The sequence below is a fragment of the Rhodnius prolixus genome, unplaced genomic scaffold (assembly GCF_049639745.1).
Source record: "Rhodnius prolixus isolate KJV_2025 unplaced genomic scaffold, Rpr scaffold_1, whole genome shotgun sequence".
Lineage (NCBI taxonomy): Eukaryota > Metazoa > Arthropoda > Insecta > Hemiptera > Reduviidae > Rhodnius > Rhodnius prolixus.
The window spans coordinates 13,758,634-13,781,713 of NW_027411581.1; the positions used below are offsets into that span (position 1 = coordinate 13,758,634).

General features: G+C 30.8%; 4 protein-coding genes across 6 annotated transcripts; 2 read left to right on the top strand and 2 right to left on the bottom strand.

Annotated features, from left to right (window-relative positions):
- Positions 1-617: 617 nt before the first annotated feature.
- LOC141455069 (ESF1 homolog) lies at positions 618-8,077 on the bottom strand. Its single transcript, XM_074129912.1, has 11 exons — positions 7,841-8,077; positions 6,621-7,184; positions 6,262-6,443; positions 6,070-6,183; positions 5,778-5,978; positions 5,465-5,681; positions 3,942-4,234; positions 3,721-3,843; positions 3,472-3,642; positions 3,252-3,392; positions 618-1,049 (listed from the first exon to the last, which is right to left on the bottom strand). Exons 2-11 carry the CDS (start codon positions 7,177-7,179, stop codon positions 936-938), a joined length of 2,115 nt encoding a protein of 704 aa, XP_073986013.1. The 5' UTR covers positions 7,180-7,184; positions 7,841-8,077; the 3' UTR covers positions 618-935.
- A 219-nt stretch (positions 8,078-8,296) lies between these two features.
- LOC141455070 (CWF19-like protein 2 homolog) lies at positions 8,297-15,878 on the top strand. Its single transcript, XM_074129927.1, has 12 exons — positions 8,297-8,491; positions 8,567-8,740; positions 9,161-9,277; positions 9,358-9,776; positions 9,878-10,010; positions 10,095-10,352; positions 11,961-12,026; positions 13,028-13,219; positions 14,560-14,676; positions 15,154-15,309; positions 15,386-15,568; positions 15,652-15,878. Exons 1-12 carry the CDS (start codon positions 8,426-8,428, stop codon positions 15,772-15,774), a joined length of 2,004 nt encoding a protein of 667 aa, XP_073986028.1. The 5' UTR covers positions 8,297-8,425; the 3' UTR covers positions 15,775-15,878.
- On the bottom strand, positions 15,787-18,543 carry Rpn12 (regulatory particle non-ATPase 12). The gene is made up of 6 exons (XM_074130108.1): positions 18,383-18,543; positions 18,235-18,307; positions 18,059-18,161; positions 16,567-16,759; positions 16,290-16,475; positions 15,787-16,008 (listed from the first exon to the last, which is right to left on the bottom strand). The coding sequence occupies exons 1-6, from the start codon at positions 18,491-18,493 to the stop codon at positions 15,871-15,873; spliced, it is 804 nt and encodes a 267-aa protein (XP_073986209.1). The 5' UTR covers positions 18,494-18,543; the 3' UTR covers positions 15,787-15,870.
- Positions 18,544-18,584: 41 nt separating this feature from the next.
- LOC141455249 (transmembrane protein 50A) lies at positions 18,585-21,259 on the top strand. 3 transcript variants are annotated; one of them, XM_074130172.1, is made up of 5 exons: positions 18,585-18,719; positions 18,813-19,000; positions 19,865-19,971; positions 20,131-20,303; positions 20,463-21,259. In XM_074130172.1, the coding sequence occupies exons 2-5, from the start codon at positions 18,908-18,910 to the stop codon at positions 20,567-20,569; spliced, it is 480 nt and encodes a 159-aa protein (XP_073986273.1). In that variant the 5' UTR covers positions 18,585-18,719; positions 18,813-18,907; the 3' UTR covers positions 20,570-21,259. The 3 variants fall into 3 exon arrangements, with proteins under 3 accessions (XP_073986273.1, XP_073986269.1, XP_073986264.1); XM_074130168.1 differs by having other exon boundaries at positions 18,601-18,735; XM_074130163.1 differs by having other exon boundaries at positions 18,662-19,000.
- The last annotated feature ends 1,821 nt before the right edge of the window (positions 21,260-23,080 follow it).

The window sequence follows — 23,080 nt, forward strand, 5'->3', positions numbered from 1 at the left end:
GGGGACACAAACACAGGGGTGGCTTGCCATGGATGTTAGTTATTCTGCGACAACTCCATTATTAGCTCAACAGTTTACGAGCCAACGACGTTTTAGCTGCTTTACAAGATTTCCTCGGAGTAAATTTAACGAAAAGTTTTGAATAAGAGGTTTGAAATGAACAGAGTGTCTACTTTTCGTGGTATTGGAATTTTGCTAGGTCGGGTACAAAAGGAATCTTCTGGTATGTGTGAATAAAGAGGTTAGAAACCAAGAAAGACGCATTGATTGAACATTGGAGAATTATGGACTGTAGGGTTTATATTCAGCTTAAATTGGTACGTTTTTGCTTCTTAGACTTCAAGACGTGAAGTATTGTCTTTTGTTCAGTACAGTAAGTATGAGGCGATTTATAGAAATCTAGCGAATTCTTTTATAAAAAGCGATATTTTCTTTGAACCCTTTTTTTTCTGGATATTTATTGTATGGCATTTATGATTTAAATATTTATCGAAGAAATTGTGCTCTAATGTCGAAGAAATAAGCAATCGTCTACAGCAAAGTTAAATATACCGAAGTTATAAGGTCTGTTGCATTTAGAAACTGCGATACCTGTTACAAATGCATTTACAATAAAATTCAGTTTTTCAAATAATTTCTTTATTTGTAATAAGCTGATAAAATGGTTGTGTTTTGATTATCAAAATTCTTAGTAGAATAAATAACCAAAAGGATATATACTTTACATATTAGATTACTATATTATTTGTACACATATTTACAAAAACCGCATATAAATCTTGTGGTATTTGTTATAAAAGACTGCATTCAGAGCAACTCTTAGATTTCATTTTTCAGATGTTTCAAAAAAAAAAAAAAAAATACAAATTATTTTGAACAAATATTAAAAATCTTAACCTGAAATCCCAAACTCTTACGTTCGCATCAAAAGTTACTTAATTGTTTTGAAATTTCATTTTATTAGACGTTTTCCCTTTTATTGAAGAAACGAGTGAGGCCAGTTCCGGATGTAACTTCTTTTTTGGATCGTTTTTAGAATCTTCATTTAGCTGTATTGAAACAAATGAAATATATGTATTAATTTTAAATAGAAACCATCAAGTTATAAGATATACTATTTGGACTATTGTAGAAAACAATAGTTAATTTCAGTTTTTACTTTTATTTTACTGATAAATCATTATTGTTCCAGTAATCTTATTTGTGAGACGGTAAATAATTTTAAAAATCTACGCTAAGAAAAAAAAAAAAATCAAACGCGATTCATCGAAAAGCATTTCTGTTCTGATTCAAGAACCAGTGATTTTAATACGACTGTTCATTGTGGAAAAAAAGCTTTTGCAATCTAATGGTCTCGCTAATTCTGAGCATTATTCAGTTGGAACCAAACAGGCCTTTTTCTTATCATTATCTCAGAAAAGCTTTTGAATCAAAATATAAAATATATTTCTGAAATGAAGCAATTTTCTTTTCTGACTCAAAATTTGCTTAGGTAGTATTTGAATAAAATAAAGCAACTGACACAAAGGCTACATTGAGATAAGATTGGCGATATTATCAAATTTACATTAAAAAAAAGTAATAAAGTTCACATCTTCCACTAAAAAATGTAAGAAGTACTTACTGTAAAATGTATTATTCGTATTCTTAGAAACTAGTATTTTAAAAAAATACAATCACAAATTACACCACTAACTAATTGCGGTAGAAGATTACAGAAATGACATTATTACAAATGAAAAGAAGTTTGGATAAGTTATCGACACTGAACAAGGAAAATCAAGCAAACGAAGTCAAGTGTACGCTATATATTATTAATCCATTATACAATTATAATTCAATTGTATCTTATTCTAATTGTACAGTTTTAAGGCTTATACATCTCAATTATTAAACCATTATTATACATAATAAGGTGTCTAATAATATACAGCTAAATAATACGAACACACAAAATGTTAGAAATAAGGTTCATTCATTTGTATCCCAGTATTGTAACACAGACTAATTAGAACCAAATAACTTAATAATGGATTAATCATTGAGATGTACAAGCCTTAAAATTAAAACTGTATAATTAGAATGAGATAGAATAAAATTAAACTGTTAAAAATAGTAAGAAAATATTACTACCATGCGTCGGTTGTAAAACAAATGCTATACTAAACCCGCTACTTGCGGTTACTTGCGTCCAAGTGTACCAGGTTTAGGTACCTAACATATAGGTACATATGTGTTGTAAATTATGGCAGAGGAATTATTATTCCTCTTTTAGCCGCTTGTTCTAATCAAGCATATTCCCACGACTAATTTTTTTTACTCAATGAAAACATTACTGTAGGGCGAATATTGAAATGTTTGTTTAATATAGATATATTTTTTTCCCCCGGAACATCTACGGTCATTAGCGCCCACTATCAAGGTTCTTCCTCTTTCCTTATACTATACGAGCTGGGATAGATGTTATTATTATTATGGAATTAATTATACGCCGTGGTCAGTGAAGGGGTTACGGAAAGGCTGACAGTTGTCTAATATTTCCGATTGAAGATGTACTTCTGGAGAAGTTCAATAAAAACGATCCACAGAACGGTCATGAGATCGGTGTAGACGATCCCACCATCGACAGCTTGCCTTGTATCCCAGCATGTTCTTTACACAACGAGTTTCACGTATCTCATTTGACCAAGCCATTGAGTCTTCTTTTATATTGACTAATTTGGAGTTACAACACGGAATGCTTAGACCTTAAAAAGAGCCAGGTTTTCGTAAAAATTCTTCCCTCTCATTAATATCCCTGCCATCCCTCTAACAGGTAGGATGAAATTCAATAATCACAGTATGGCAAAATGTACTAATAGATTTCCTTTTTTCCTAACCCTGTAACTAAGCAGAAGCTTCAAAACAGGCCAGTTTGCTCTTGTCTGAAAGCATCAAAAAAACAAGAACCGAAACATTACTCTACTCCTCCATCATAACTGAGTAACTGAAGAAAGTAGTCTGAAATCAAGATTTTTGACAAAAACATTTCTTTTTTCTAATCAAGGGCACAATTTTCTTACCGAGGGTAGATCGCGAAAGAAATATCTACAGTATTAATGTGAGATTGTATAAATACTATAGAAAAATGTATGCAGCGTGCTTCGAAAGTTATTCTTTAAAAACTTAATGTTCTTACGATTCTTTCACACAAAAACCTAGTTAATCCATAATTAAATTGTCTTACAAAAGATCTGTTACAAAACTAGTACCTCCTGCAGTTTTCTTCGCTTCTGCTTTTCTATAACAAATTCTTCCATCCCTTTAGTTTTTCTAAACTGAGGATGCGCTGGATCAATATTGAAAAAGTGAGAAGTATATAAAGCTGTAAACCTATTATCTGCTACATCAACCTGCAACAAGAAGAAAATATTAAGAAGATTAAAACTAAATTAAAATAAAATATATTATTTATGAAAAAAGTAAACAGACTTTAAAATTATCTTCCTCTTTTGCCGAATTAATTTTTTTTTTAAGTTCCTTGCGCCATTTATTCTTTTTAGCCTTTCCTTCTTTTTCTTGCTTCTGGATACCTTTCAAGCTGAAATGTTGCTTCTTACTTTCATCAATGACATCTTCAGTCAGTAACAACTCTAATTCAGCCTAACAGATAGAAAAATCGTTGCAATAAGATCGTAGAAAAAAATAACATATCTAAATCATTTAGATAAAAGCACTAACATTTCGTTTTACTTCATCAGCTGAAGGAACTTCAGTCTTCTTCCATTTCTTCCCTTTATTTAATATCTTTTTCTTGGTCGATATTTGGGATGTAGAATCTTCCGATGAACTAGATTCGGATTCCTAATTCAATGAAACAAACATTTATTCATATACAGATATTTTATATATTAATTATAAATTAATTTTATACTATTTAAGTGTGACATGAATGCACTTACACCGCCCCTAGGTAATGGCTTATGCTTATTTCTGAAAGTGGATACTTTTGTCTTCATAGAAGTTACTCTACTATCATCAGTGTCACTATCTCTGTTGTTGTCACTGCTTTCACTGTCCCGTTTTGAGTTGATCCCTACTCCCCAAGATATTTCCATTTCCACATCTTTATTTTTCTTTTTGTCTTCCTCTCTTTTTAAAGAAGCAATAAGAGATTTATATTTAGATAGTTTGTCCTTAGGTCTACTCTGTTCACTTTCGTTATCGCTTACTTTAATATCAATATCTATTCCACCTATAATAAGAACCAATTGTTTACATAAAAATTCCTGTTTCAAACAAAAAATATATATATATATATATATAATACAATTATCTGTTTAAATAAAAATTTCAGTAAAGATTATTTATTAGAAACGATACTTTGGACGGAATTTTACCCACTCTCGCACAAGAACTAAACTAAAATGAATTTAATAGAAAAAAATTCCAGCACTTAATGAGCGGATTTAATGTACTAGTTTAAAAAAAATCAGCTGGAATGGTTTTATAAAAAATAGCAAAAATATACCCTTCATCTGAGTGACACTTTATGTGGCCGACATAATTAAATGACTCTTTAGCCCACCAGAAATGCTCTTATTCGAATCTGGTTTCAAAAATCTGAAGTGAACACCAATTTCTATTATTACTACTCTTAAAGCCCAATTTCACAAATTTTCTTCCAACTCCGAACGTTTCACTCATATTCAATTCTAATCAATTTTGAAGGAATTTATCCACCCCTTAATCAATTTTTTCGGAAAAATGTTCAAGTTAAAGTTGTAGAATTAGGTGTTTGTAATCATTATACAAAGTTAAGTTTAAATTACAGATCTTTTTGCGTGAAAATCTAAAAAAAAAGAACAAAATCGGAAAATCTATCTGTAAAATGGTACATTCGTCTCTGTTTCTTTTAGAAATTAGGAAATCAATACCACATTTGATTCTTATTAGTTAAACAGAGGACAATATTATATTAGGAGTATATTTTACAGGTAATTTTAGAGGAAAGCCTAGCCAATATTTTCCTAGAAATCGAATAGAATTTTTCTAGAAAAATATTTCAAATAAGATTATAGATCTACAGATATGCAACTTGAACACCAAATTCCATGACTAGTCGTGAGTGCTATTGTCGGGAAAACCTAAAAAACTGGAAATGGATTCAGTTAACTAATACTTCAGGTTGTCTAATTTTGACTTAAATCACTTTAGTGGCGTCTTTTGGCAAAAGATTAAATTCTTATTGTCTAAAATTTTTATTTTTTGAGTACGATGGATAAATACGTAAATCAAACTGGCAAATACATACACATACCAACAAACGATCTGTAAAAACCTCTTTTATGGTCCCAGATAACCTAAAAAGAGATATTTTCTGTGCAATCTCAAAATCAAAACACCGCACGGTTGATAGTTTCTTAAAAAAACAAAAAAAAAAACTTAGGAAAATGTTAATGATAAATATTATGTACTAATTAACCTTCTTCTGCACTTTCCTCCGAAGATCCAGCGATGTAATTATTTATATCTTCATCAATGATTTCCCCAGACGCTAATCTTTTATTGAATTCAATTCTACAAGTATCAGTTTCATCCCACGTCAGAGCAACTTTTCCTTGACGTAGTGCACTATTTTCAAATAATCTAGGCTTATACTTTGTTACATCTGGTAAGCTTGTACATACTTCTCTGGGTTCCTAAAACGTTAGAGTTTACATTAATTTGAAATTTCTAAAATTCAGTGTTATTATGACAGAAAATTAAAATAATTCAGCATTTTTATAACGTATTACTTGATCGAAATTCATGTCATCTGGTATAAAACGCATATCTATTTTCGCTGCGCAACTCTCATATTCCATACCATTACATTCTGTGTATAGTTTGTTCGCTGTATCGATATTATTACAAACGATAACGGCGTAGTAATATTTAAGCCTATTAAGTTGATACTCCCTCAATTTTTCCAAATGATAAGCTCTACCTTCAGCATCCTAAATATTTTTTTAAAAAAGTGTGTAATAATTATAAAATATCTAAAATTATTAACAGTAAAAATGACAAGGGAAAATTATTTATAATTACATCATCACAGTCATCTTCTTCAAAACCAATTGGTTCTTTAATTTCTACAAGTTCTTTAGGACCCTTAAGTTCTTCCTCTTTCATTCTTTCCAAGCCGAACTGAGAGGGATATACCTGGAAATGATAAGATAAAATAAGTGATTACACGATTGCAGACAAAATTATACATGCATTTAAAACAACAAAACATACTGTAACTGATTCTATAATTCCGTCTGCAGGAAGAAATGAATTCAATAAAACCATCAAATCCTTAGCGTAAATTCTGTCCCAATCTAAATGACAAATTGCTAATCTTTTCGTCGCTTCGTCCGTAGTTTCTGCATCTTTATCCAATTCCCCCCATGGATGTTCCACAAAAATCGAATCAGATTCTGAAATATATAAACTGAATTTAAATAACACGTATAAACAGTATTATAAAAAGATATCTCAAGAACACAGTAATCACTAATGCGACTACATAATTAACTCTTAAAAGTTAAACGACTGAAATCATCGTACGAGTGATCGAGTAGTCTATGATAAAAAATTATATTAGTAATATTCACCATCTGAATCTGAATCATCTGATGAACTGTCGGACATAATAGTACCAACACCTCTTGCGTAATCAATGGACATATCTTGAAGACGCCCATGGACAGAGTCACTGATTTTTGTTTTATGCACATCGTCCACCTCTTTCATTACCTTTTTAATCAACTTCTTACTTTTCTCACTACTTGCTTTCCCTTTAAAATCTGATTCACTTTGAGACTCTACATCTTTAAGAGATGAATTAATGTCTCGGTCTTTCAGATTTGTGTCATTTACATCACTAAGTTCGGACGATCTATCTGTTTCTTCTACATTTTCCTCAGATTCATCTGACTCGTCGGAACTACCTTCACTAGATATATCATAATATTTCTTATAATTATCTGACTGTGTTTCACGTACTGGACGTCCTCTTACGTCTACAGCGTATTTTAACTGAAACTTTTTGTCCGTAAACACAGATTGGAATCTCTTATCTATTTTAATTTTTCTTTCTTTTCTTGGTAAATTTTTGAATCTGGGATCAGATCCAACATGACTAAATCTTTTATCTTGGAATAAGTCATCCATTTTATCTAAAAAAAAAAATAATAAAATAATAATAAATAATAAAATAATAATACCTTAAAAAAAGGAGTTTCTTAAAATCTGATGTTATCATCCAACTAAGTATGAAACACAATTGACAAACCACGTGATTTGTAGCAACAGAAACATCAGAATATTTCAAAGAAGGCACTTAAATGAAACATTATTCAACACAACTGGGCTTTTTAGAAGGAAAACATTCAGCGTTTTATTAGAACATCCATACTTCTGGAATTCGGCCAGCAAGGTGTTAGATGGTATCTTGTCACCCTACCACATGTACTACGAGGGGTGCGTATAGTAAAAACTAATGACTATGAACATCTTGTGATAGGCGAATAATAGACATTTGACTCAACTCAAAATAAAGGGTAAATGTAACACAGAAAAAATGTCTTTATTTTTATAGAGCACTGCGGAATTCGATTTAGGGTGTCATAGACTAATTTACTGACCCTCCATTAAATACATAAAATAGCCCTGTGTTTCGTAATCTACTGGAATTGAGAATAATATTATTATCCTACCCTTAGAGAACTTTAAATAAAGCAGACATATTTAGTCGAGTTATTGCAGCTATTTGTTTTGTAATTTACTTTTAAATTAAGTAATTTTACTATGTTAATTCAGAAAAAGTACTTACTGAATTCAACTGCAGCTTATATTTAAATAACGCAACCTTTTAAAAAAGGTGGACCATTCTCAAAATTCAATTTACATCACACAAATACTTATTCATTGCAGTAAAAAAAAGCACTGATTCATATTAATGCTTCATAATTAAATAAACACTATTAGATGAATTTTAGAACGTGAATGGATCTTAAAACCATGACTCCAACCTCCCTACACTGACTTTATTGAATGTATGTTAACCACGAGAAACCTTCTTTTCTTTAAAAATTATACGAATCTATCGATCAATTGCTTTTATCGATAAAAGGTTTAAAATTATTATTTTTTCGTAAAAGTATTAATTTATATTCGGTGTTGACCTTGCCATATTCGCGAATATAAGTAATATTTTTTCTGTTTTGAATAATATCTTTGAATGAATACCAATAAACTGAAATTCATATAATTAATTTGATTGATAATATTAAGGTTATTATGAGGTTATTGCAATAAGGTTGCAAACAATAGATATTCTGTTTTGTAGAGTATTCGGTTAAGTTCTCGTCATTGCTTGAATTTTTGTTTTCATCGTTGAATTCATATTTATACTGTAATGGATGGTCATTCTAAAAAGTATAAGAAAAAGAATAAGAAGGAGAAGAAAAAAAAAAATTCTTCGGTAAAATTTACTTGTAAGATATTTATTATAAAAGTTAAAATTGTCTCATAGTTTTTTAATAAATTATTTTTTTAGGGTTCAGAAAGTGAAGTAGAATGGGTAGAAAAAGAATTTAAAGAAGATCAAGATGTACAGGTCAAAAAACGTGATGAATGGATGTCCTTAGAAATGGATTTAAGTTCTTTAGCCCACAAAAAAGAAAGTAAAGACAAAAAAGATGCCAGGAAGAGAGAAGCTAAACCGGAAAAGGTATATCAGTGTATAATTTTTTCATGACGATTTTTGGCTCATTTTTATTTCCTCTATGACTGATTTTACCGACTCCATATTTCAATAATTATTTTTATAGACTAGCATAACTATATATATATATATATATATATATATATATATATATATATATATATAATTCCTCCGGGAATGTAGAATATCTAGAAAATTTATTTTGAGACAACAGTATTGTTTTGGTTAAGCATGCGAACTTTCAGGCTAACTCCAGCTTAACTTCACACACTCACTCTCTACTACACTACAGTACGCTTTAAAGGCCTCTGAAATCTGTAGCAAGCGTGGCACTTAATAGAGCCAAAAAGTTCTTTAAAGTCAAAGTGACTTCAGGCACTCCGCAAACAAACCTAATCTAAGACTAAAATAGTAAACTTTTTTCAGTTGGGTCAAAGTAGTAGAGAATTAAATCCATACTGGCGTAATGGTGGTGACGGATTGCCTCCGGATTGTAAAAAGTCAAGATCTGAATATGGTCAAAAAGAAACATCAAACAAAAATGTGATAGTTTGCTTAATTCATTTTTTGAGGCATTATTTCTTAAAATGTATTTATTTTTCATTCGAATATTTATATTTTAGATTTCTACAGACCTACGTTCAAAAAATAATAATGATTGTAGAAATGGTAATAAAGCTACCTGCAGTACTAACAAACATTCAGATAAAAATATCTTGAATAAATCAGATGAAAAACGAAATATAAAGAACTCTTCAAGCAGACAAGCAAGAAACAGTGCAGGACCTAAATCAGATGAAGATGGTCATGTTGAACAAGAAAATAAAAGAGGGAGAAGGGGTAACTCTAATAAAAGTTTTCAGAAACCAAAATTAGAAGATACTGAAGACTATTCTAATATTGAAAAGAAGAGCGGACCGAAAGAATCTAGAAGTATTAGTTCTAGCTCTTCTAAAAAAAGATGGCAGAAAGGTCCAATCGTGGAAGGAACTAGGTCGGAGCCCAACGAAAATTTACTTTTTCAGTCTCCAGAAAAAAACAGGTAAGTAATACTTTATTAAAGATATCGCACCGACAACTATAGTCATTAGCGCCTCTATGAGAGTGTAATTTTTCAACGAAGTAACAATGAAATTGTCACAGAAAAGTCAACAGCACCGAAGGAAGTTCAAGTGATGAAGGTTCATTGGTGGAAGAGTCCCCGAAAACTTACACTAGAGATGAACTTAATAGAATGTGTGGCAAAGTCTTGAGAGCTGAACTAATGGGAAATATGGTATGTTTAATACGGCACAGATTCAATAACTTTTTAACTGTATAAGGGTTTCAAAAATAGCTTTTTTTCTTACTTTTTTTAAAGAAATTGGCAGCAGAACTTAGAGTGGAATATGAGAAAGCCAAAAAAGATACCTATGGTAGTTCAAGCGAGGAGGATGATGAAGATGAAAATACTAGAGAAGTAGTAATCCTCACAGAAACTGACAGTAAAGGATTTACTCGTCCATTAAAGAGCATTCGAGAAGAACGATTAAATGCAAAGAGAAGAGTTGAAACACATGAAGGAAGTAAACGTGTTAGATATTTTGCAGATGATGACTCACAGAGTCTTCAACAAATGGTAATAACTAAATTATTAAAATTAGTTTCGTACTTTTGGGATATTAGGCGAAATTGTAAGAACTTCAGATATATTAACATATTCAAAATCAGTTCTGGAAATCCATTAAATGTGCTGATTATTTTAAAATGGGCCTAAGTCCGTTTATGTTAAAATCGAGATATTTAAGGGTTTGCGTTTTAATAAATTTAAAAGTATTGGTGACTGAAAACATATTAGTATAATGTTTCCATCTCAACTACGGCAAAGTAGCCTGTGTATTCTCCTTGAATTTTCAGGTTCATCAAATTAAATGTAAATAAAAACACATGCCAATAACTGATTTTGAAGAAGTTTACTCTCAAGAAGCTGTGGCATTTTACTTTCTCTTACACCTAATAAAAGTAATTATTGCGATCGTGAAAAATTTTCGAAATTGAGTTTACAGGAAGTACATGTTTTGCAATCCCTTGAAAATGAAAACAAAATCTACTCACTTCTGATACAAAGATTTTGGCTTAAACCAAAAAGAAATGCGATTTTACTAAAACAATTTTGTTTTCTTACATTGCTCTAAAAGTAGCTCCAACCTTTTAATTTACTTCCCTGTAAAATTGTTACGAAGGAAGAGCTACATATGTTAAGCTTATTCAGGTTAATGTACTGTTCCGTCACCATACATATTTATTTATTTTTATTTTATCAGTTTAGAGCCAGTCAACGTCTGAGGTATTAGCACTCGGAGCTGTTTCAATGCATTGCTGGCCTACGGTCTGTGTTCTTTTGTTAGATAAAATTATCCATCACCGGACAGTGAGCTGTAAGAAGCTGCTAGGAAGAGAAAATCTTAGAGCCACAGCTAGATTCGATCTCGGGTTCTTCACGTGGGAATCTAGTTTACGCTAACCACTGAGTTATTCCTTTCGCCATTACATAATATTAAAAGTATTGCTAGAACTTCAAACTTGAACAAAAGTTTGTTGGCCAGAAATGCGATTTTGTATAAATAGTTATGGTTTTTTTTTAAAAAAAAAACATTATCAACTAGGAATGCTCCATTAAACGTGGAATAATAATTACCTACGATTGGTATCTTTGTTTTGGTTAGAACAGTTTTTAGGAAAAATTATTTTTTGAGAGCTTTGTTTGACTCGCATTCAAACTGATGAGAGGGAAGATATAGAGTGGTCTATTCATATTTCTTAATCCGATTCCTTGCTTAATTTTCTTAAAAAAAGTAAAGTAATGCTTATTTTTTTCAGACGGGCTTTACGCCAAAACTATCAATTTAGGTGTCGTGGATGAAGGCGGATATCAAACATCCGCTTTTATGACGTCTTTTTATTTATCATAAACCGCTCGCCTACCTAATAATACCTTTCTGTAATTCCTACTCTTGCGGTTATGTGTTCTTAACTTATATCTTTAGTTTAATTTTTTTTTTTTTTTGAATGTTTTGGCGTAATAATTGCAATAAGAGAAAAGTGAATATATTTGTCGCACAGATTTTTGGTATTTGTTTTATGGAAAGAAATTTTGGCAAAATTTCAACAAATTTAGAAATTATTGACTTTTTCTTTAATCTTACTGTTTTGAATTAATATATTGCTTATTTCTTTTTATTTTCAGTTTGAAAAAGAACGTTTTAGTTCATCACGTGAACAAAATGCAACCTTTATGAAACTCATGGGAAAAGTAGGTGCACTGCTAAGGATTTCCATATTTACATATATATGTATTATTTTTGACGATCTAAATTTCTCAAATTTATTTTCTGTTTGTATTCGAAAAAACAATTCTTGGAAAATCATCTAGAAAATTAAAAAAATCGAATAACCGTGATTGGATAACAATTAATAGGCAACACAGTTTTTTCCAGGGGTTTTTTTTGCAATGTGTAATGCCGTAAAAGTGAGTAAAATTCAAAACAATTAGCAGACTTTGCTAATTAAATGATGTCTTCTGTAAGTACCATTGAAGTATTCGTAATAGTGCATTTGAAGGAAGAAAAGTTTATTTAAATAGACAAAAAAGTTGTCGCAGCTCGAATGCTTACATTTAGAAAAAAGTTTCTGTTTTTGTCTTTATTATTATTACTAATATTATTATTTTCTTTATGTTCATTTATTTTCGGTCGAGGTTTAGTTATGCTCACATGTCTTTTTACATAAATTTCAGTTACATACATATGTCAATTGCTTATATTCTGTTTCGGAAACAAGATGCAGCTAAAGAATCGTCTTATTTTTTATTTCATTTGTAATTAGTGATTAAATTTCTCATTTAAAAATAAACTAATAATAATCATTTAAAGTAAAATTCAAGGCCTCGACCAGGTAATGAACCCAGTACCCTACTGGCACTGGATCTTAGGGGGCCATTAACCCTATGACTTCCGTGGCGCATTTATATTTATTATATTTATTTATATTTATGAGTAAAATGTAAGTAAATAAAAAGGTTATTTTGAAAAAGACAATTGTACTGAATCCTACAGTATGGATCAAGTAATTTTTAGGGGCATGTAAAAAAGTTTGAGAAACCATCCTTATATGATTCTTATTAATCAAAAACTTCACTCGTAAAGTGACGCATTCAAGCTGCATATTTATGTGTTAATTTCAATTATTCGCACACATTTTGATTTTCTCACTTTACCACATTTTTTTTTTAGTATTCATAAGTTATTTTCTTAGGAATTGTCTGGAAATAATGAAGATTCATTTGAAGAAACCGCATCTTGTGCAAGTACCAGCAGACAGGACAGGAAAAATTGGAATGAAGCTATCAAAGACAATGTTAGAAAAGAAAATGCGTTGGAAAATTGTTATTGGTGTTTAGATAGTAAACAGATGAATCAAGACGTAATTGTTGCTATCAGAAATAAGGTATTTTTTTATTATTGAATTAATGCTCAACTGTTTTTAAATATTTGTTTGGAGATTCTGAACGTTAGATGTTAAGGAATGCTGCCCAAATCCAATGACTTAAAAGATTTATTGTGGCTCCTTAAGGTGTCTGATCGGGTTCCCGATATGTTCACAATTGTAGCCAACATAGTTAAGCTAGTTTGTTTAGAGCTAGGGATGTGAGAGCATGTACAGTAAGTACGTCCACGCATTGTACGGTCAACCTTATTGATGTTTAATCGACGGCTCTGATATAAATGCATCTGATATAAAAAGTAATGTTTATCGAATAATGAGCGAGCAGTGTTTTTGATGAAAATCCTTCCAACTTTTGGTTCCTCCAAATGGAAAACTTAGTGGTGGTCTTCATGAAGGCTTATTAAAAGAAAAGACTCAGTAGTTAAACTAAGGTACAGAGTAAAAAAAAAAGAAATTCTGGAGATGTTAGAAAATAAAGAGAAACAAAGTGGAAAATTGACGTTTAAGTTACCGATTTATACTACATTGGGTTTCTTCACGTTTCTTTTATAAGGATAATAATGGCTAGGCTATCCTTCTTGAAGTTAGGTAGATTCGTAGCGAGTTCATTAGTTCGCTGTAGCGATTTAATGTCGGTTAACGAATAGATGCAGACTCAGTTTGATGGAACTCTCTTGCCTTTACTTTTTATAATGTACCCACGCCATTTAGATTGTTGAATCTAGCGAGCGTCGTTCAAGTTCGTAAAAATTTTTTTATTTATTTGTATCTGTATAAATTATCTACAGTAGCAAATGGTTATGCAATATACTACATAAAATGTACTCAGTGCAGAGCAGTATTATGTAGTGTGTGCTTGATATGTACTGCCACGGTTCCGTTCGCTTATCTTACTCACTTTCGAAGCTAATTTCCACCCAGCCGATAGTTCCCAACCTGTTCCCAGTTTAAGTAGCTTTAGTAGGAACTAATTTTTCGATGTAGTAATGCCTGTTGGAATTAGTAAAGGCAGTGAACAGCGCATTCAGAAAATATGATAGAATTGTAAATTGTTGCTGATGAACCTAATATGTTGTGCATTGCATTGGATTTGGTCCTAGTGTTAAAACGATTTATTTTGGCGCCTGGAGCTGTTTTCGGTGCACTTCCGGCCTCCGGACAGTGTTCTCTCGTTACAGGCAACACTGACCACCACCGGACAGTGAGCTGTAAGAAGCTTCTAGAAAAAGAAAACCTAAAGGCCTGCAGCTGGATTGAACCCGGGGTCTCCTCGTGGGAATCCACTACGCTAACCACATGGCCAATCCCTTCCCTGAGATTAGTTAATAAATATTTTTCAGGTACAACTTTGTGTGCCATCATCATATTCACTTACTGATGGCCACTGTATAATTCTTCCATGTGATCACGTGACTTGCGCAACTAATTTGGATGAAGATGTTTGGGAAGATGTTATGGTATGATTTACTACTATAAATATTAACATAAAAATAACTGATATTTCTTTCTTAGTGAAGTGGATGACAATTCAGTCATGAACATTCGAATTAAAAAAACACTTGCACTAACTACTTTGTGCTTTCTGTTTTATTGATTCCAGCGATTTTACTTTACTATTGCAATAAAAAAAGTCAGTACGGTTTGTTGAAAATTCTTTAACGCTTTGTTCTGGAGAAAAATATATATGTATATATTTTTCTCCAGAACAAAGCGTAAAGAATTAATATATAAATATTAATATAAAAATATATATATAATAACCCTGAGCATTACTTCTGTTAAGTTTAGATAAACTGTGTAGAAAATAATGAATTGTACTCATTGAAATTTTCTGCAGGATATTGTTATTGGAAATCTCAGTAACCTTAGTTTTTTAAAAACTTTACAATCAATTGATAATTGGAGTCGCTTCTCTTATTATATTATGATTTTAGAACCTCAGAAAAAATCTAGTGAAAATATTTGCTGCTGAAGATGAAGATGTAATATTTTTCGAATGTGCGTCTAATTTGGACAGATTCCCTCACATGCAGTTACACTGTGTTCCAGTACCAACAGAAACTGGAGAAGTTGCACCTATATATTTTAAGGTATTTTTCTCTTACCTATTAGAAATTTCCATATTCAATTAATGTGTGCAAATCATTTTCATAAGTATTTTTACAGAAAGCCATCATGGAATGCGAATCTGAGTGGTCCAGCAATAAAAAAGTTGTTGATTTAAAAGGTAAAAATGTTCGCAAAGCAATACCAAAAGGTTTACCATACTTTGCTGTGGATTTTGGTATGCAGCCCGGATACGCACATGTAATTGAAGAGAAAAGATTATTCCCCAATAATTTTGCTCAGGTATAAAACTAAAATAGCATTGCTTTGATCTAAAAATTGTTTTTTTTTTTTTTTTTACTAACACTTCATATATGTTTGTTCAGGAAATTATTGGCGGAATGTTAGATATTGATCACTCAAAATGGCGTAAGTTACACAAAGACAGTGAAGAAAATATTCAGAAAAAAGCTACCTATTTGAAAAACTTACTACAAAAACATTTATAAATTGAAACAAGATTTAAGAAAAAGTTGTATAATTATTATTATTATTGTACACAAGCAAAATAATTTCTTTATTTACAATAAATTAATGTTTTAATTTTAAACAATCATTTCCAATTCCCTAGCATACTCCATTGCCTGTGTCACTAGTTCTTTAGATGGAAGAGCTTCATCACTTTTCTTCTTATCTTCTGGAGCAAAATAATAATAGTTATCTTTTCCTACAACCCAATGTTTCTGCAAAAGAATGGAAGTACAAGGATAAGTAAAAGATTTTGCATAAGGAGTGGTGTTTATTAGTATTTAATTTTTCAAAAAGTGTCAATTACTAGTAAAGGCAAAGTGAACAGCGTAGTAAGAAAATCTTATCAGTAAGAAATAGAATCTTAATCCACATTTCAAAAGAGTGGGTTTGCGTTCAAACACCTTTGTTTTATAAAAAGGATTACTTTCGGACAAAACAGTAATTTCAATATTAAGAAAAACCTGAAAAAGGTGGTAAGTATTTTAAAGCTTACTTTTGCAGCATACTCTTTTAAAGCAGATAGATTAGCAAGATTAAGCATTCTGGTCGCATCGGAGGATGAAATTTTTTTGTACGCAACTTCCAAACAACCAGCTATTTCATTTCGAATAGTTTCTAGAAGAATATCAATGAAAAAATTATAACTTTCTGCAGGAACATTACCCTTTGCTAGAAATATCTACAACAAACATTAATGATGGTTAAAAAGGGAAAAAGAAAGTGCTTTAATGAATATGAGAAACAATTTTAATTCTATTCTTCTTACTTACTTTGTTATAGTTACCCTCCATCAAATACTGCTCTAGAGATAAAGGATGCCTAACATATACATTGCTCTGAATTTGGTCTGAAGGCAGTAGTTCAAGTTCCGTATGAAATTCTGCTACACGATTCTGAGAAAGTAATAGCAATAAGTTCAACCCTAAAAGCTGATACTTGTAAGCTGACTCTGGAAGATGATCTCTGAAATGACAGATAAACAATTATTAAGAGATGAAAACTGAACACTAAATTTTTCTGCCATCTACACGCAACAATTGATAATTTACCAAAACAATGGAACCAAATCCTGAATTCAGTTATATATATATACATTGCTCAGTCTAAATAAATACAGTGAACAGTTGGTACGAGGTGCAATAAAAGCTTCCACACTTTTACACTAGAAAACTGAACTTAATATAATTTCTTTTTCTACTGCTTATGAAATAAAAGGGCCAGAACCGGTCGGAATTATAAAAAGAAGCACTTTCTAATGCACAATTAGATGAACATGAATACATTTTCTAATGTCTTGAATGTCCGAATTTCTGTTAATACCTCGCAGTGCCTTATCTACAGTTAAATCAAACGTAAAAATTCAAATATCCATTATTATATATGTATATATATACTTCAGTAACTTTTTTCAAGAAAGTAAATATTTGTTTCCAGCGGAAGCTATGGCCTACAACGCGAAGAGCTAACATTTCTCTATATTTTTATGGGAAGCTGAGAGCATTTCGCTTTTGTTTAGTTTCCATCGGATGAGAATTGAAGGAAAATTCTTTGAAAGAATACTAATAGAACAAGATTAAAAGAAAACTTTTTTTTGGTGGGGGGGGGCAATGAACCAATGGGTTATTATGCCCTCATAAAGAAAACTTAAACATCTTAGAATACAGTAGTGTGTATTTATCATTAACTTTTTCTCCCTGTTAATCCTGAAAAGTGGAAATATTATGGATAGTTTATAATAAATATTTAATAACTAAAAAGATTTTAGCGCATGAATCTCTTTGTAAATTGAACTTAAATATAAAAAGCTACAAGTCGAAGGACGCTCAAACTAATATCCGCTTTGATACCACAGTCCCTTTAAACATTAATTTTAACAAAATTCGTCAAATGGAATGCAACTTTTTTAGAGGTAATTTCTCAGCTCTGCAATTTTCTTAATAAAACACATATAAACCAATCAGTTGTAACAATTTTTTTTTTGCAACTTGCTCAAAAATACTTCCAACGATTCGCATTGAACTTTAGGTGGTGGTTGATACATTACCCCCATTACTTGTAACCTAACTATATAAAAGTAAAATACTTCTTGTAGGTATTTTTTTTTAAAAAAGTATTTGAAAGAAACTTACGAGCTTAAATAGTAATCAACAGTACTAATCTGAAATTTGAAGGATTTGGGTATCATCCTAAATTACGAAACAAGTTATTATCCATACAAGATCGAACGAACTAATAATAATTAAAGTTGCTAGATATACTTACTTATAATCCAAATAATAACACTTTAATTGAGCCATGTATCTTTCAAATGATGGAATATTTTTTGTTGCGATGCTCCATTGGGCTCCAATTTCCAGAATATCTCCTTTAAAAAAAGTATTCCATTGTTACAATATGCTCTTCAATTTTTACAAAATAAATATTATTTTTCTACATACTTGCAATAAGTAATTCTTTTTGAGAGGCAGCAGAATTAGACGTTGGCAAAAATATTAAGTGTGTTAGAGCAATCTAAACATAAGAGTATATTAAATGATAAAAACCGAAATATGTATACATCATTAATATCATTTTGCTAATTTGTACCTTTAATTCGTCTAATAATTTCCCACATGACTGTAAATTTGGAGGTTTTTTCGTCCATTCCGCTTTCAAATTTCTATGCAACAAAACTACATTGTCCAGGACAGTCGCCATCTTGATGACAAAGTTAGAACCTCAACCGGGAAGGGAATGTGAAGTTTTCAATTTTGATCAACCAGTGTTGCAAAGCAAAACTTTTAATGGCCCAATATATCCCTTTGTTCTATTCTATACATCACTGGATTCATTACGGACAATGATATACACAGGAACACAGAGAGATAGAACTAGAACTTGTGCAGTGAGTGTACGTGGACTAAGAGGAAACAGAAAGCAAGGGGTACTGTCAGTAGAATGTAATGTTAATGATCTGTAGGTGTTAAAAAACTTTTGTGAAACTTCGCAAATTTCTAATATTCTATAAATTTTACAGTTAAGTGGTTAATGAAAATGTGCCACAGAATTTTCTTTATCTGAACGACTCCAAAACATAGTCATTTAAGTGCGTTTATTTTACTTAACTTCAAAATGGGAAACGTTATGGAAAATTTACCATCATGTATTTGGTTTGAAGGTGGAGATAAGAAAAATGCAATTTCATCTCTCATCGCTGGATTATTGGTAATTTTACGGGAATACTCTTGTTTTAGTTTGATTTCTTAGCCTACTATTTTAAATACAATTTCTTGAACCTAGTTTGAAAACTCAAGAGATACCATTAAATTAGACTTGAATACATCTTTATATCCTGTTTTTATACTAGCATTTATTAATAGCAATTATCCGTTTTGAATTGATAAGGGTTGCTTATTACAGAAGTTGACCTAATGTGAGGTATTTGAAAATACTATGAATAATAACTTTGTTTTCTTCCATGATAAAATTGTATTTTACGTTTATTCATCATGCTTGCAATCATCTTTTTGGTATTCTTAACAAAATTTGTATTTTGTTGAAAGAGTTATGTAACAATAACAATAAAACAAGTGTAAATAAAAAAAAAGGTTAAAAGTGTTATTCTACTTGCGTTTCTTGCAAATAATGTATGTAGGATTAATTTGTTTTATTTTTTATCTTGAGTTTTGGTGTTAAAGTCGATTATATCTAAATATAATTTATGTTAACAATAAAAAAAACAAAACTAAATAGCTTTTGTTGGAAGATTGGGTTTCTTTCTCACAGAAATATTCGTTTTTTGATCGAGCTATCAATCTTTGCATGGATTGATTCCTTTTATTCCTGTTATTTCCTTTTAAAAAAATTAATGTAGCTGTTCGAGAGTAGTTTTTAGCGAGAAGCCACTCACATTTCTCTGTATACTCTGATTTGAGGCAAAAATTTTAACTCCCGTGCCGACTTGAATAACTTCTAAATCTAATGGCTTTATCTTTTTGGAACTTAGTTTGATTTTTAAGCAATGGTGGGAATTGCTCTACACCCCAGATATTGAGCATGCATTAATTTCCTAATAATTTTGTTCTTCAGTTTTTTACAGGTTGGTGGTTTATTATTGATGCCAATGCCACTCATTCAGACTCTTTTCATGGTGCATACCATGTTTGCGGGATAATTGGTACTCTGTCATTATTTATGTAAGTTATTTAGTTTAAAATCTTCAGAATTCAATTGAAATTTAATGAGTACTTAAGTTATAAACTTACTGCTTCTGTTCTTTTAGTTTATCTATTTTGTGAGAAATGTTTCTAAATAGCAAATGTAACACATATATGTATAGGATACATATGTTATAGGATAAATTCAGTGTCGAGTTTACAAATGCAGGGAGATACATTTGCTATGCAAGGAGGATGGATAGGCCCTAGAGGTGCAAGATTATGGTTGTTTGTAGGTTTTGTACTTGGTTTTGCAGCGGTTATTGCTTCCTGCTGGATTTTGGTTAGCCAGTTTAAAAGTGTTACAAAAGGTAAATGTTTTTTTCCTTTTATTTTGACTGCAATCGCAATTTATTCAATTGCTAAAGCAAACCAAAACTTATTTTTCTCATTCATAAAAATATTAGTGAACTTTCTGCTAATTATTTTTTCCTTGCTTAAAAATAATATTTGTTTATTATTTTTTATAGAAAAAGATTCACTTTGGGTTGGTACAGCTCTATTCCTACAAAATCTGTTTATATTTGCTGGCTCGTTAGTGTTCAAGTTCGGAAGAGTTGAAGACCCATGGCGTTGAATGATTTTTCGCCCTACAATTTAATTGTATTTTCTCTATGTTTAACTATTTATTTAGATTAATTGATTTGATTTAAAAAGAAGAAAAAACAACAAATAAATGAAAATGGTAATTTTTATTATAATATATATATATTTTCCAATTTTTAGAAATAAGATCTCCATTAAAATAAAAGGCCAATTCAAAATAAATTATATTGAAAATTTAACTGAAATATTTTATAATTCAATAATTTTAATGGAAATTTTGAATTAGAAATATAAACGTATGTGTATTGTAACTGATACCTGTTTAATTCTGAGAAATAGAATGACAAAAGAAATTACGCGGTTTAGGATTAGTTATAGTGAAATCTTATTGAACTAATGACATCATCAGAAAAATGGGTGCATAATAATGTGCGTTAAGAGCAAATTATTTTCTAGGTAGTAAAGAAAAAAAAGATAAAGTAGTAAATAAAGAGCAAGTTTTCTCCGTCTCTAATTCTCAGCTGGAATAAAGTATTTGTATGTTTGTATGTGACAGTAAATGCACCACTGTTAAGTGTAAAATTTAACAACAGTTTAAATAATGTTAAATATTCTAATGTAATTTAATCAAATAGCTTTTCCTTTAAGATCATTTATATTTAATTAAACCTTTTTTTGTAGAAAATTTAAAAAAGTTGTAAATAAACCCTTTTTTTAACAATTTGCAAGATTTGATAGTTTATAAAATATTATAATTCATTAAGTTGTGAATTATATTATTATTAAATTATCTATTTAGTAATAAAACTGAGACCTATTGATAATTTTGCTAGAAACCAAATCTACTAGAACACTCTTTTTTGACCCGGTAAAAGTTTTTAGTACACAATGTATTTTGTTTAAGATAAAGACCAACAGTGTGCATCATGTATGTATAATGTGTATGCAACTACTTGGGCTTAGCGCACGCACTAGCAAAACCCTAGCTCATGATACATTGTTCTCACTCCTTTGTTTTTAACTCTGAACATGCATATCAAGGTCATTCAGAAACATACTATCGTTTTTAATGACATCCATACCTGAATGTCAAAGCTTGGGCTTTCCATCAAATTAGAAACCTATTACTATTATGTTTAATCTACAAATGTTTGCTACAATGTCGTGGTTATAACATGTTTTTTCTGGGGGCGACATGAGTGCTCCATGAAAAGTTCCGGAAGAAATGTAACCAGGCCGTATTTTTTTTATAATTATTATTATCTCAGTCTAATTTTGCATGAGATAGTCAAGTGTTACATTATAAAATGAAACTTCTCAACACCATATTAATTCAGAATAAGGTTTTTGCCTCCTTTTTGAAGATCTGAGTGGTTAGTATACTTATGTGAGCCTCAAATTAGGCGAGTGAATGCTGCCCATTGCACCATGCAGCCCCTCTGGCAACCTTCATTTGGTTAAAGATGATCATGAATTGAGTGAGTTTGCAAAATTCAGTTTTTCAAAACAAATTGTATAACAGAGTTCGAAGATGGTGTAATGTCTTTTATTAAGTAATGAAATTATGTGTAGACAACTTTTTACCGTATTTTCAAGGAAACTATATTTGATTTAAATTAATTAAAAACGAAATAGAGTAGCACCTTATGCATTACACCCAATTTATCTGAACTCGAAAGAAGTATATTTTTTTTCAAATATCTCCTCCCTCAGATATGGAAAATTATATTATATTCTACAAACTTGCCGGCAAAATCATCTCCGTGATGTTTTTTTCCCGAACAGCAGCAGGCCATAAATGTAAAATTAAAAAAATAAATTATATATATATAATTTTTTTTTTTTAAGGCGCCACGGTAGCCGAGCGGTTAGAGGCGAGATCTGCAAAGCTAATATGCATTGTGGTACTGGGTTCGATTCCCGGTCTTTAGGCCTTGGATTTTATTTAATGGTTAATAAAAGAAATTTACAGTAAAGTATGTTTGCTAGTCGCCTCTGTCAACGACACCTAATTGGCAGTTGGACGTTACGCCCCGCCTGAAAAAATAGGCGATTACTTTACCTTTTTATATAATTTATTTCTTGACGTTTCCAAAGCTTATTCATGTTTATTTGTTCTGCGAATAGTTTTACATCTTTCTAAATATTTTCTCTTTCTCAAACCTCTTCTTCTCATTTCATGTAATACATTTGTTTTTAATTTTTATAACTGCTTTATTTAAAATAATTCTTGACTCAGTGAATCGCTGAAAAAGTTAGTACAAGTGGATAAAGCTCCCAGTAATTATCTACTGAGGAGGAGTGGGACCTGGTAGTGGCAAGTTGTCAAAAGAAAAAAAATTGATTAGTTTTTATTAACTAATCATTTCAAATAATTTATTCCCGAGCACTAAATTAGGATGGCTATCATGTATTTTCAATCTTTTTAACTTAAACTACCGGAAAGTTAAATATCGTCGCCTAAGAAGTGATACCTCGTAACTAGAAAATATCAACTTTACAGGAGAAGGAAAAAACAGGATATAAAATTCATTTTAAGGCA

Bases quoted from the DNA above. Each gene is read 5' to 3' on its own strand.
- LOC141455070 (XM_074129927.1), top strand. From the start codon at position 8,426: ATGGATGGTCATTCTAAAAAGTATAAGAAAAAGAATAAGAAGGAGAAG. The intron at 8,492-8,566 runs GTAAAATTTACT...TTATTTTTTTAG, and splicing joins AGAAAAAAAAAAATTCTTCG to GGTTCAGAAAGTGAAGTAGA. The intron at 10,353-11,960 runs GTAATAACTAAA...TTTTATTTTCAG, and splicing joins CACAGAGTCTTCAACAAATG to TTTGAAAAAGAACGTTTTAG.
- LOC141455249 (XM_074130172.1), top strand. From the start codon at position 18,908: ATGGGAAACGTTATGGAAAATTTACCATCATGTATTTGGTTTGAAGGT. The intron at 19,001-19,864 runs GTAATTTTACGG...TTTGTTCTTCAG, and splicing joins CTCTCATCGCTGGATTATTG to TTTTTTACAGGTTGGTGGTT. The intron at 19,972-20,130 runs GTAAGTTATTTA...CATATGTTATAG, and splicing joins GGTACTCTGTCATTATTTAT to GATAAATTCAGTGTCGAGTT.
- Rpn12 (XM_074130108.1), bottom strand. From the start codon at position 18,493: ATGGCGACTGTCCTGGACAATGTAGTTTTGTTGCATAGAAATTTGAAA. The intron at 18,162-18,234 runs GTATGTAGAAAA...CTTTTTTTAAAG, and splicing joins AAAAGAATTACTTATTGCAA to GAGATATTCTGGAAATTGGA. The intron at 16,009-16,289 runs GTAAGCTTTAAA...ATTCTTTTGCAG, and splicing joins TAAAAGAGTATGCTGCAAAA to AAACATTGGGTTGTAGGAAA.
- LOC141455069 (XM_074129912.1), bottom strand. From the start codon at position 7,179: ATGGATGACTTATTCCAAGATAAAAGATTTAGTCATGTTGGATCTGAT. The intron at 5,682-5,777 runs GTAATACGTTAT...CTAACGTTTTAG, and splicing joins ATGACATGAATTTCGATCAA to GAACCCAGAGAAGTATGTAC. The intron at 4,235-5,464 runs GTTAATTAGTAC...TTCTTATTATAG, and splicing joins GGAGGAAAGTGCAGAAGAAG to GTGGAATAGATATTGATATT.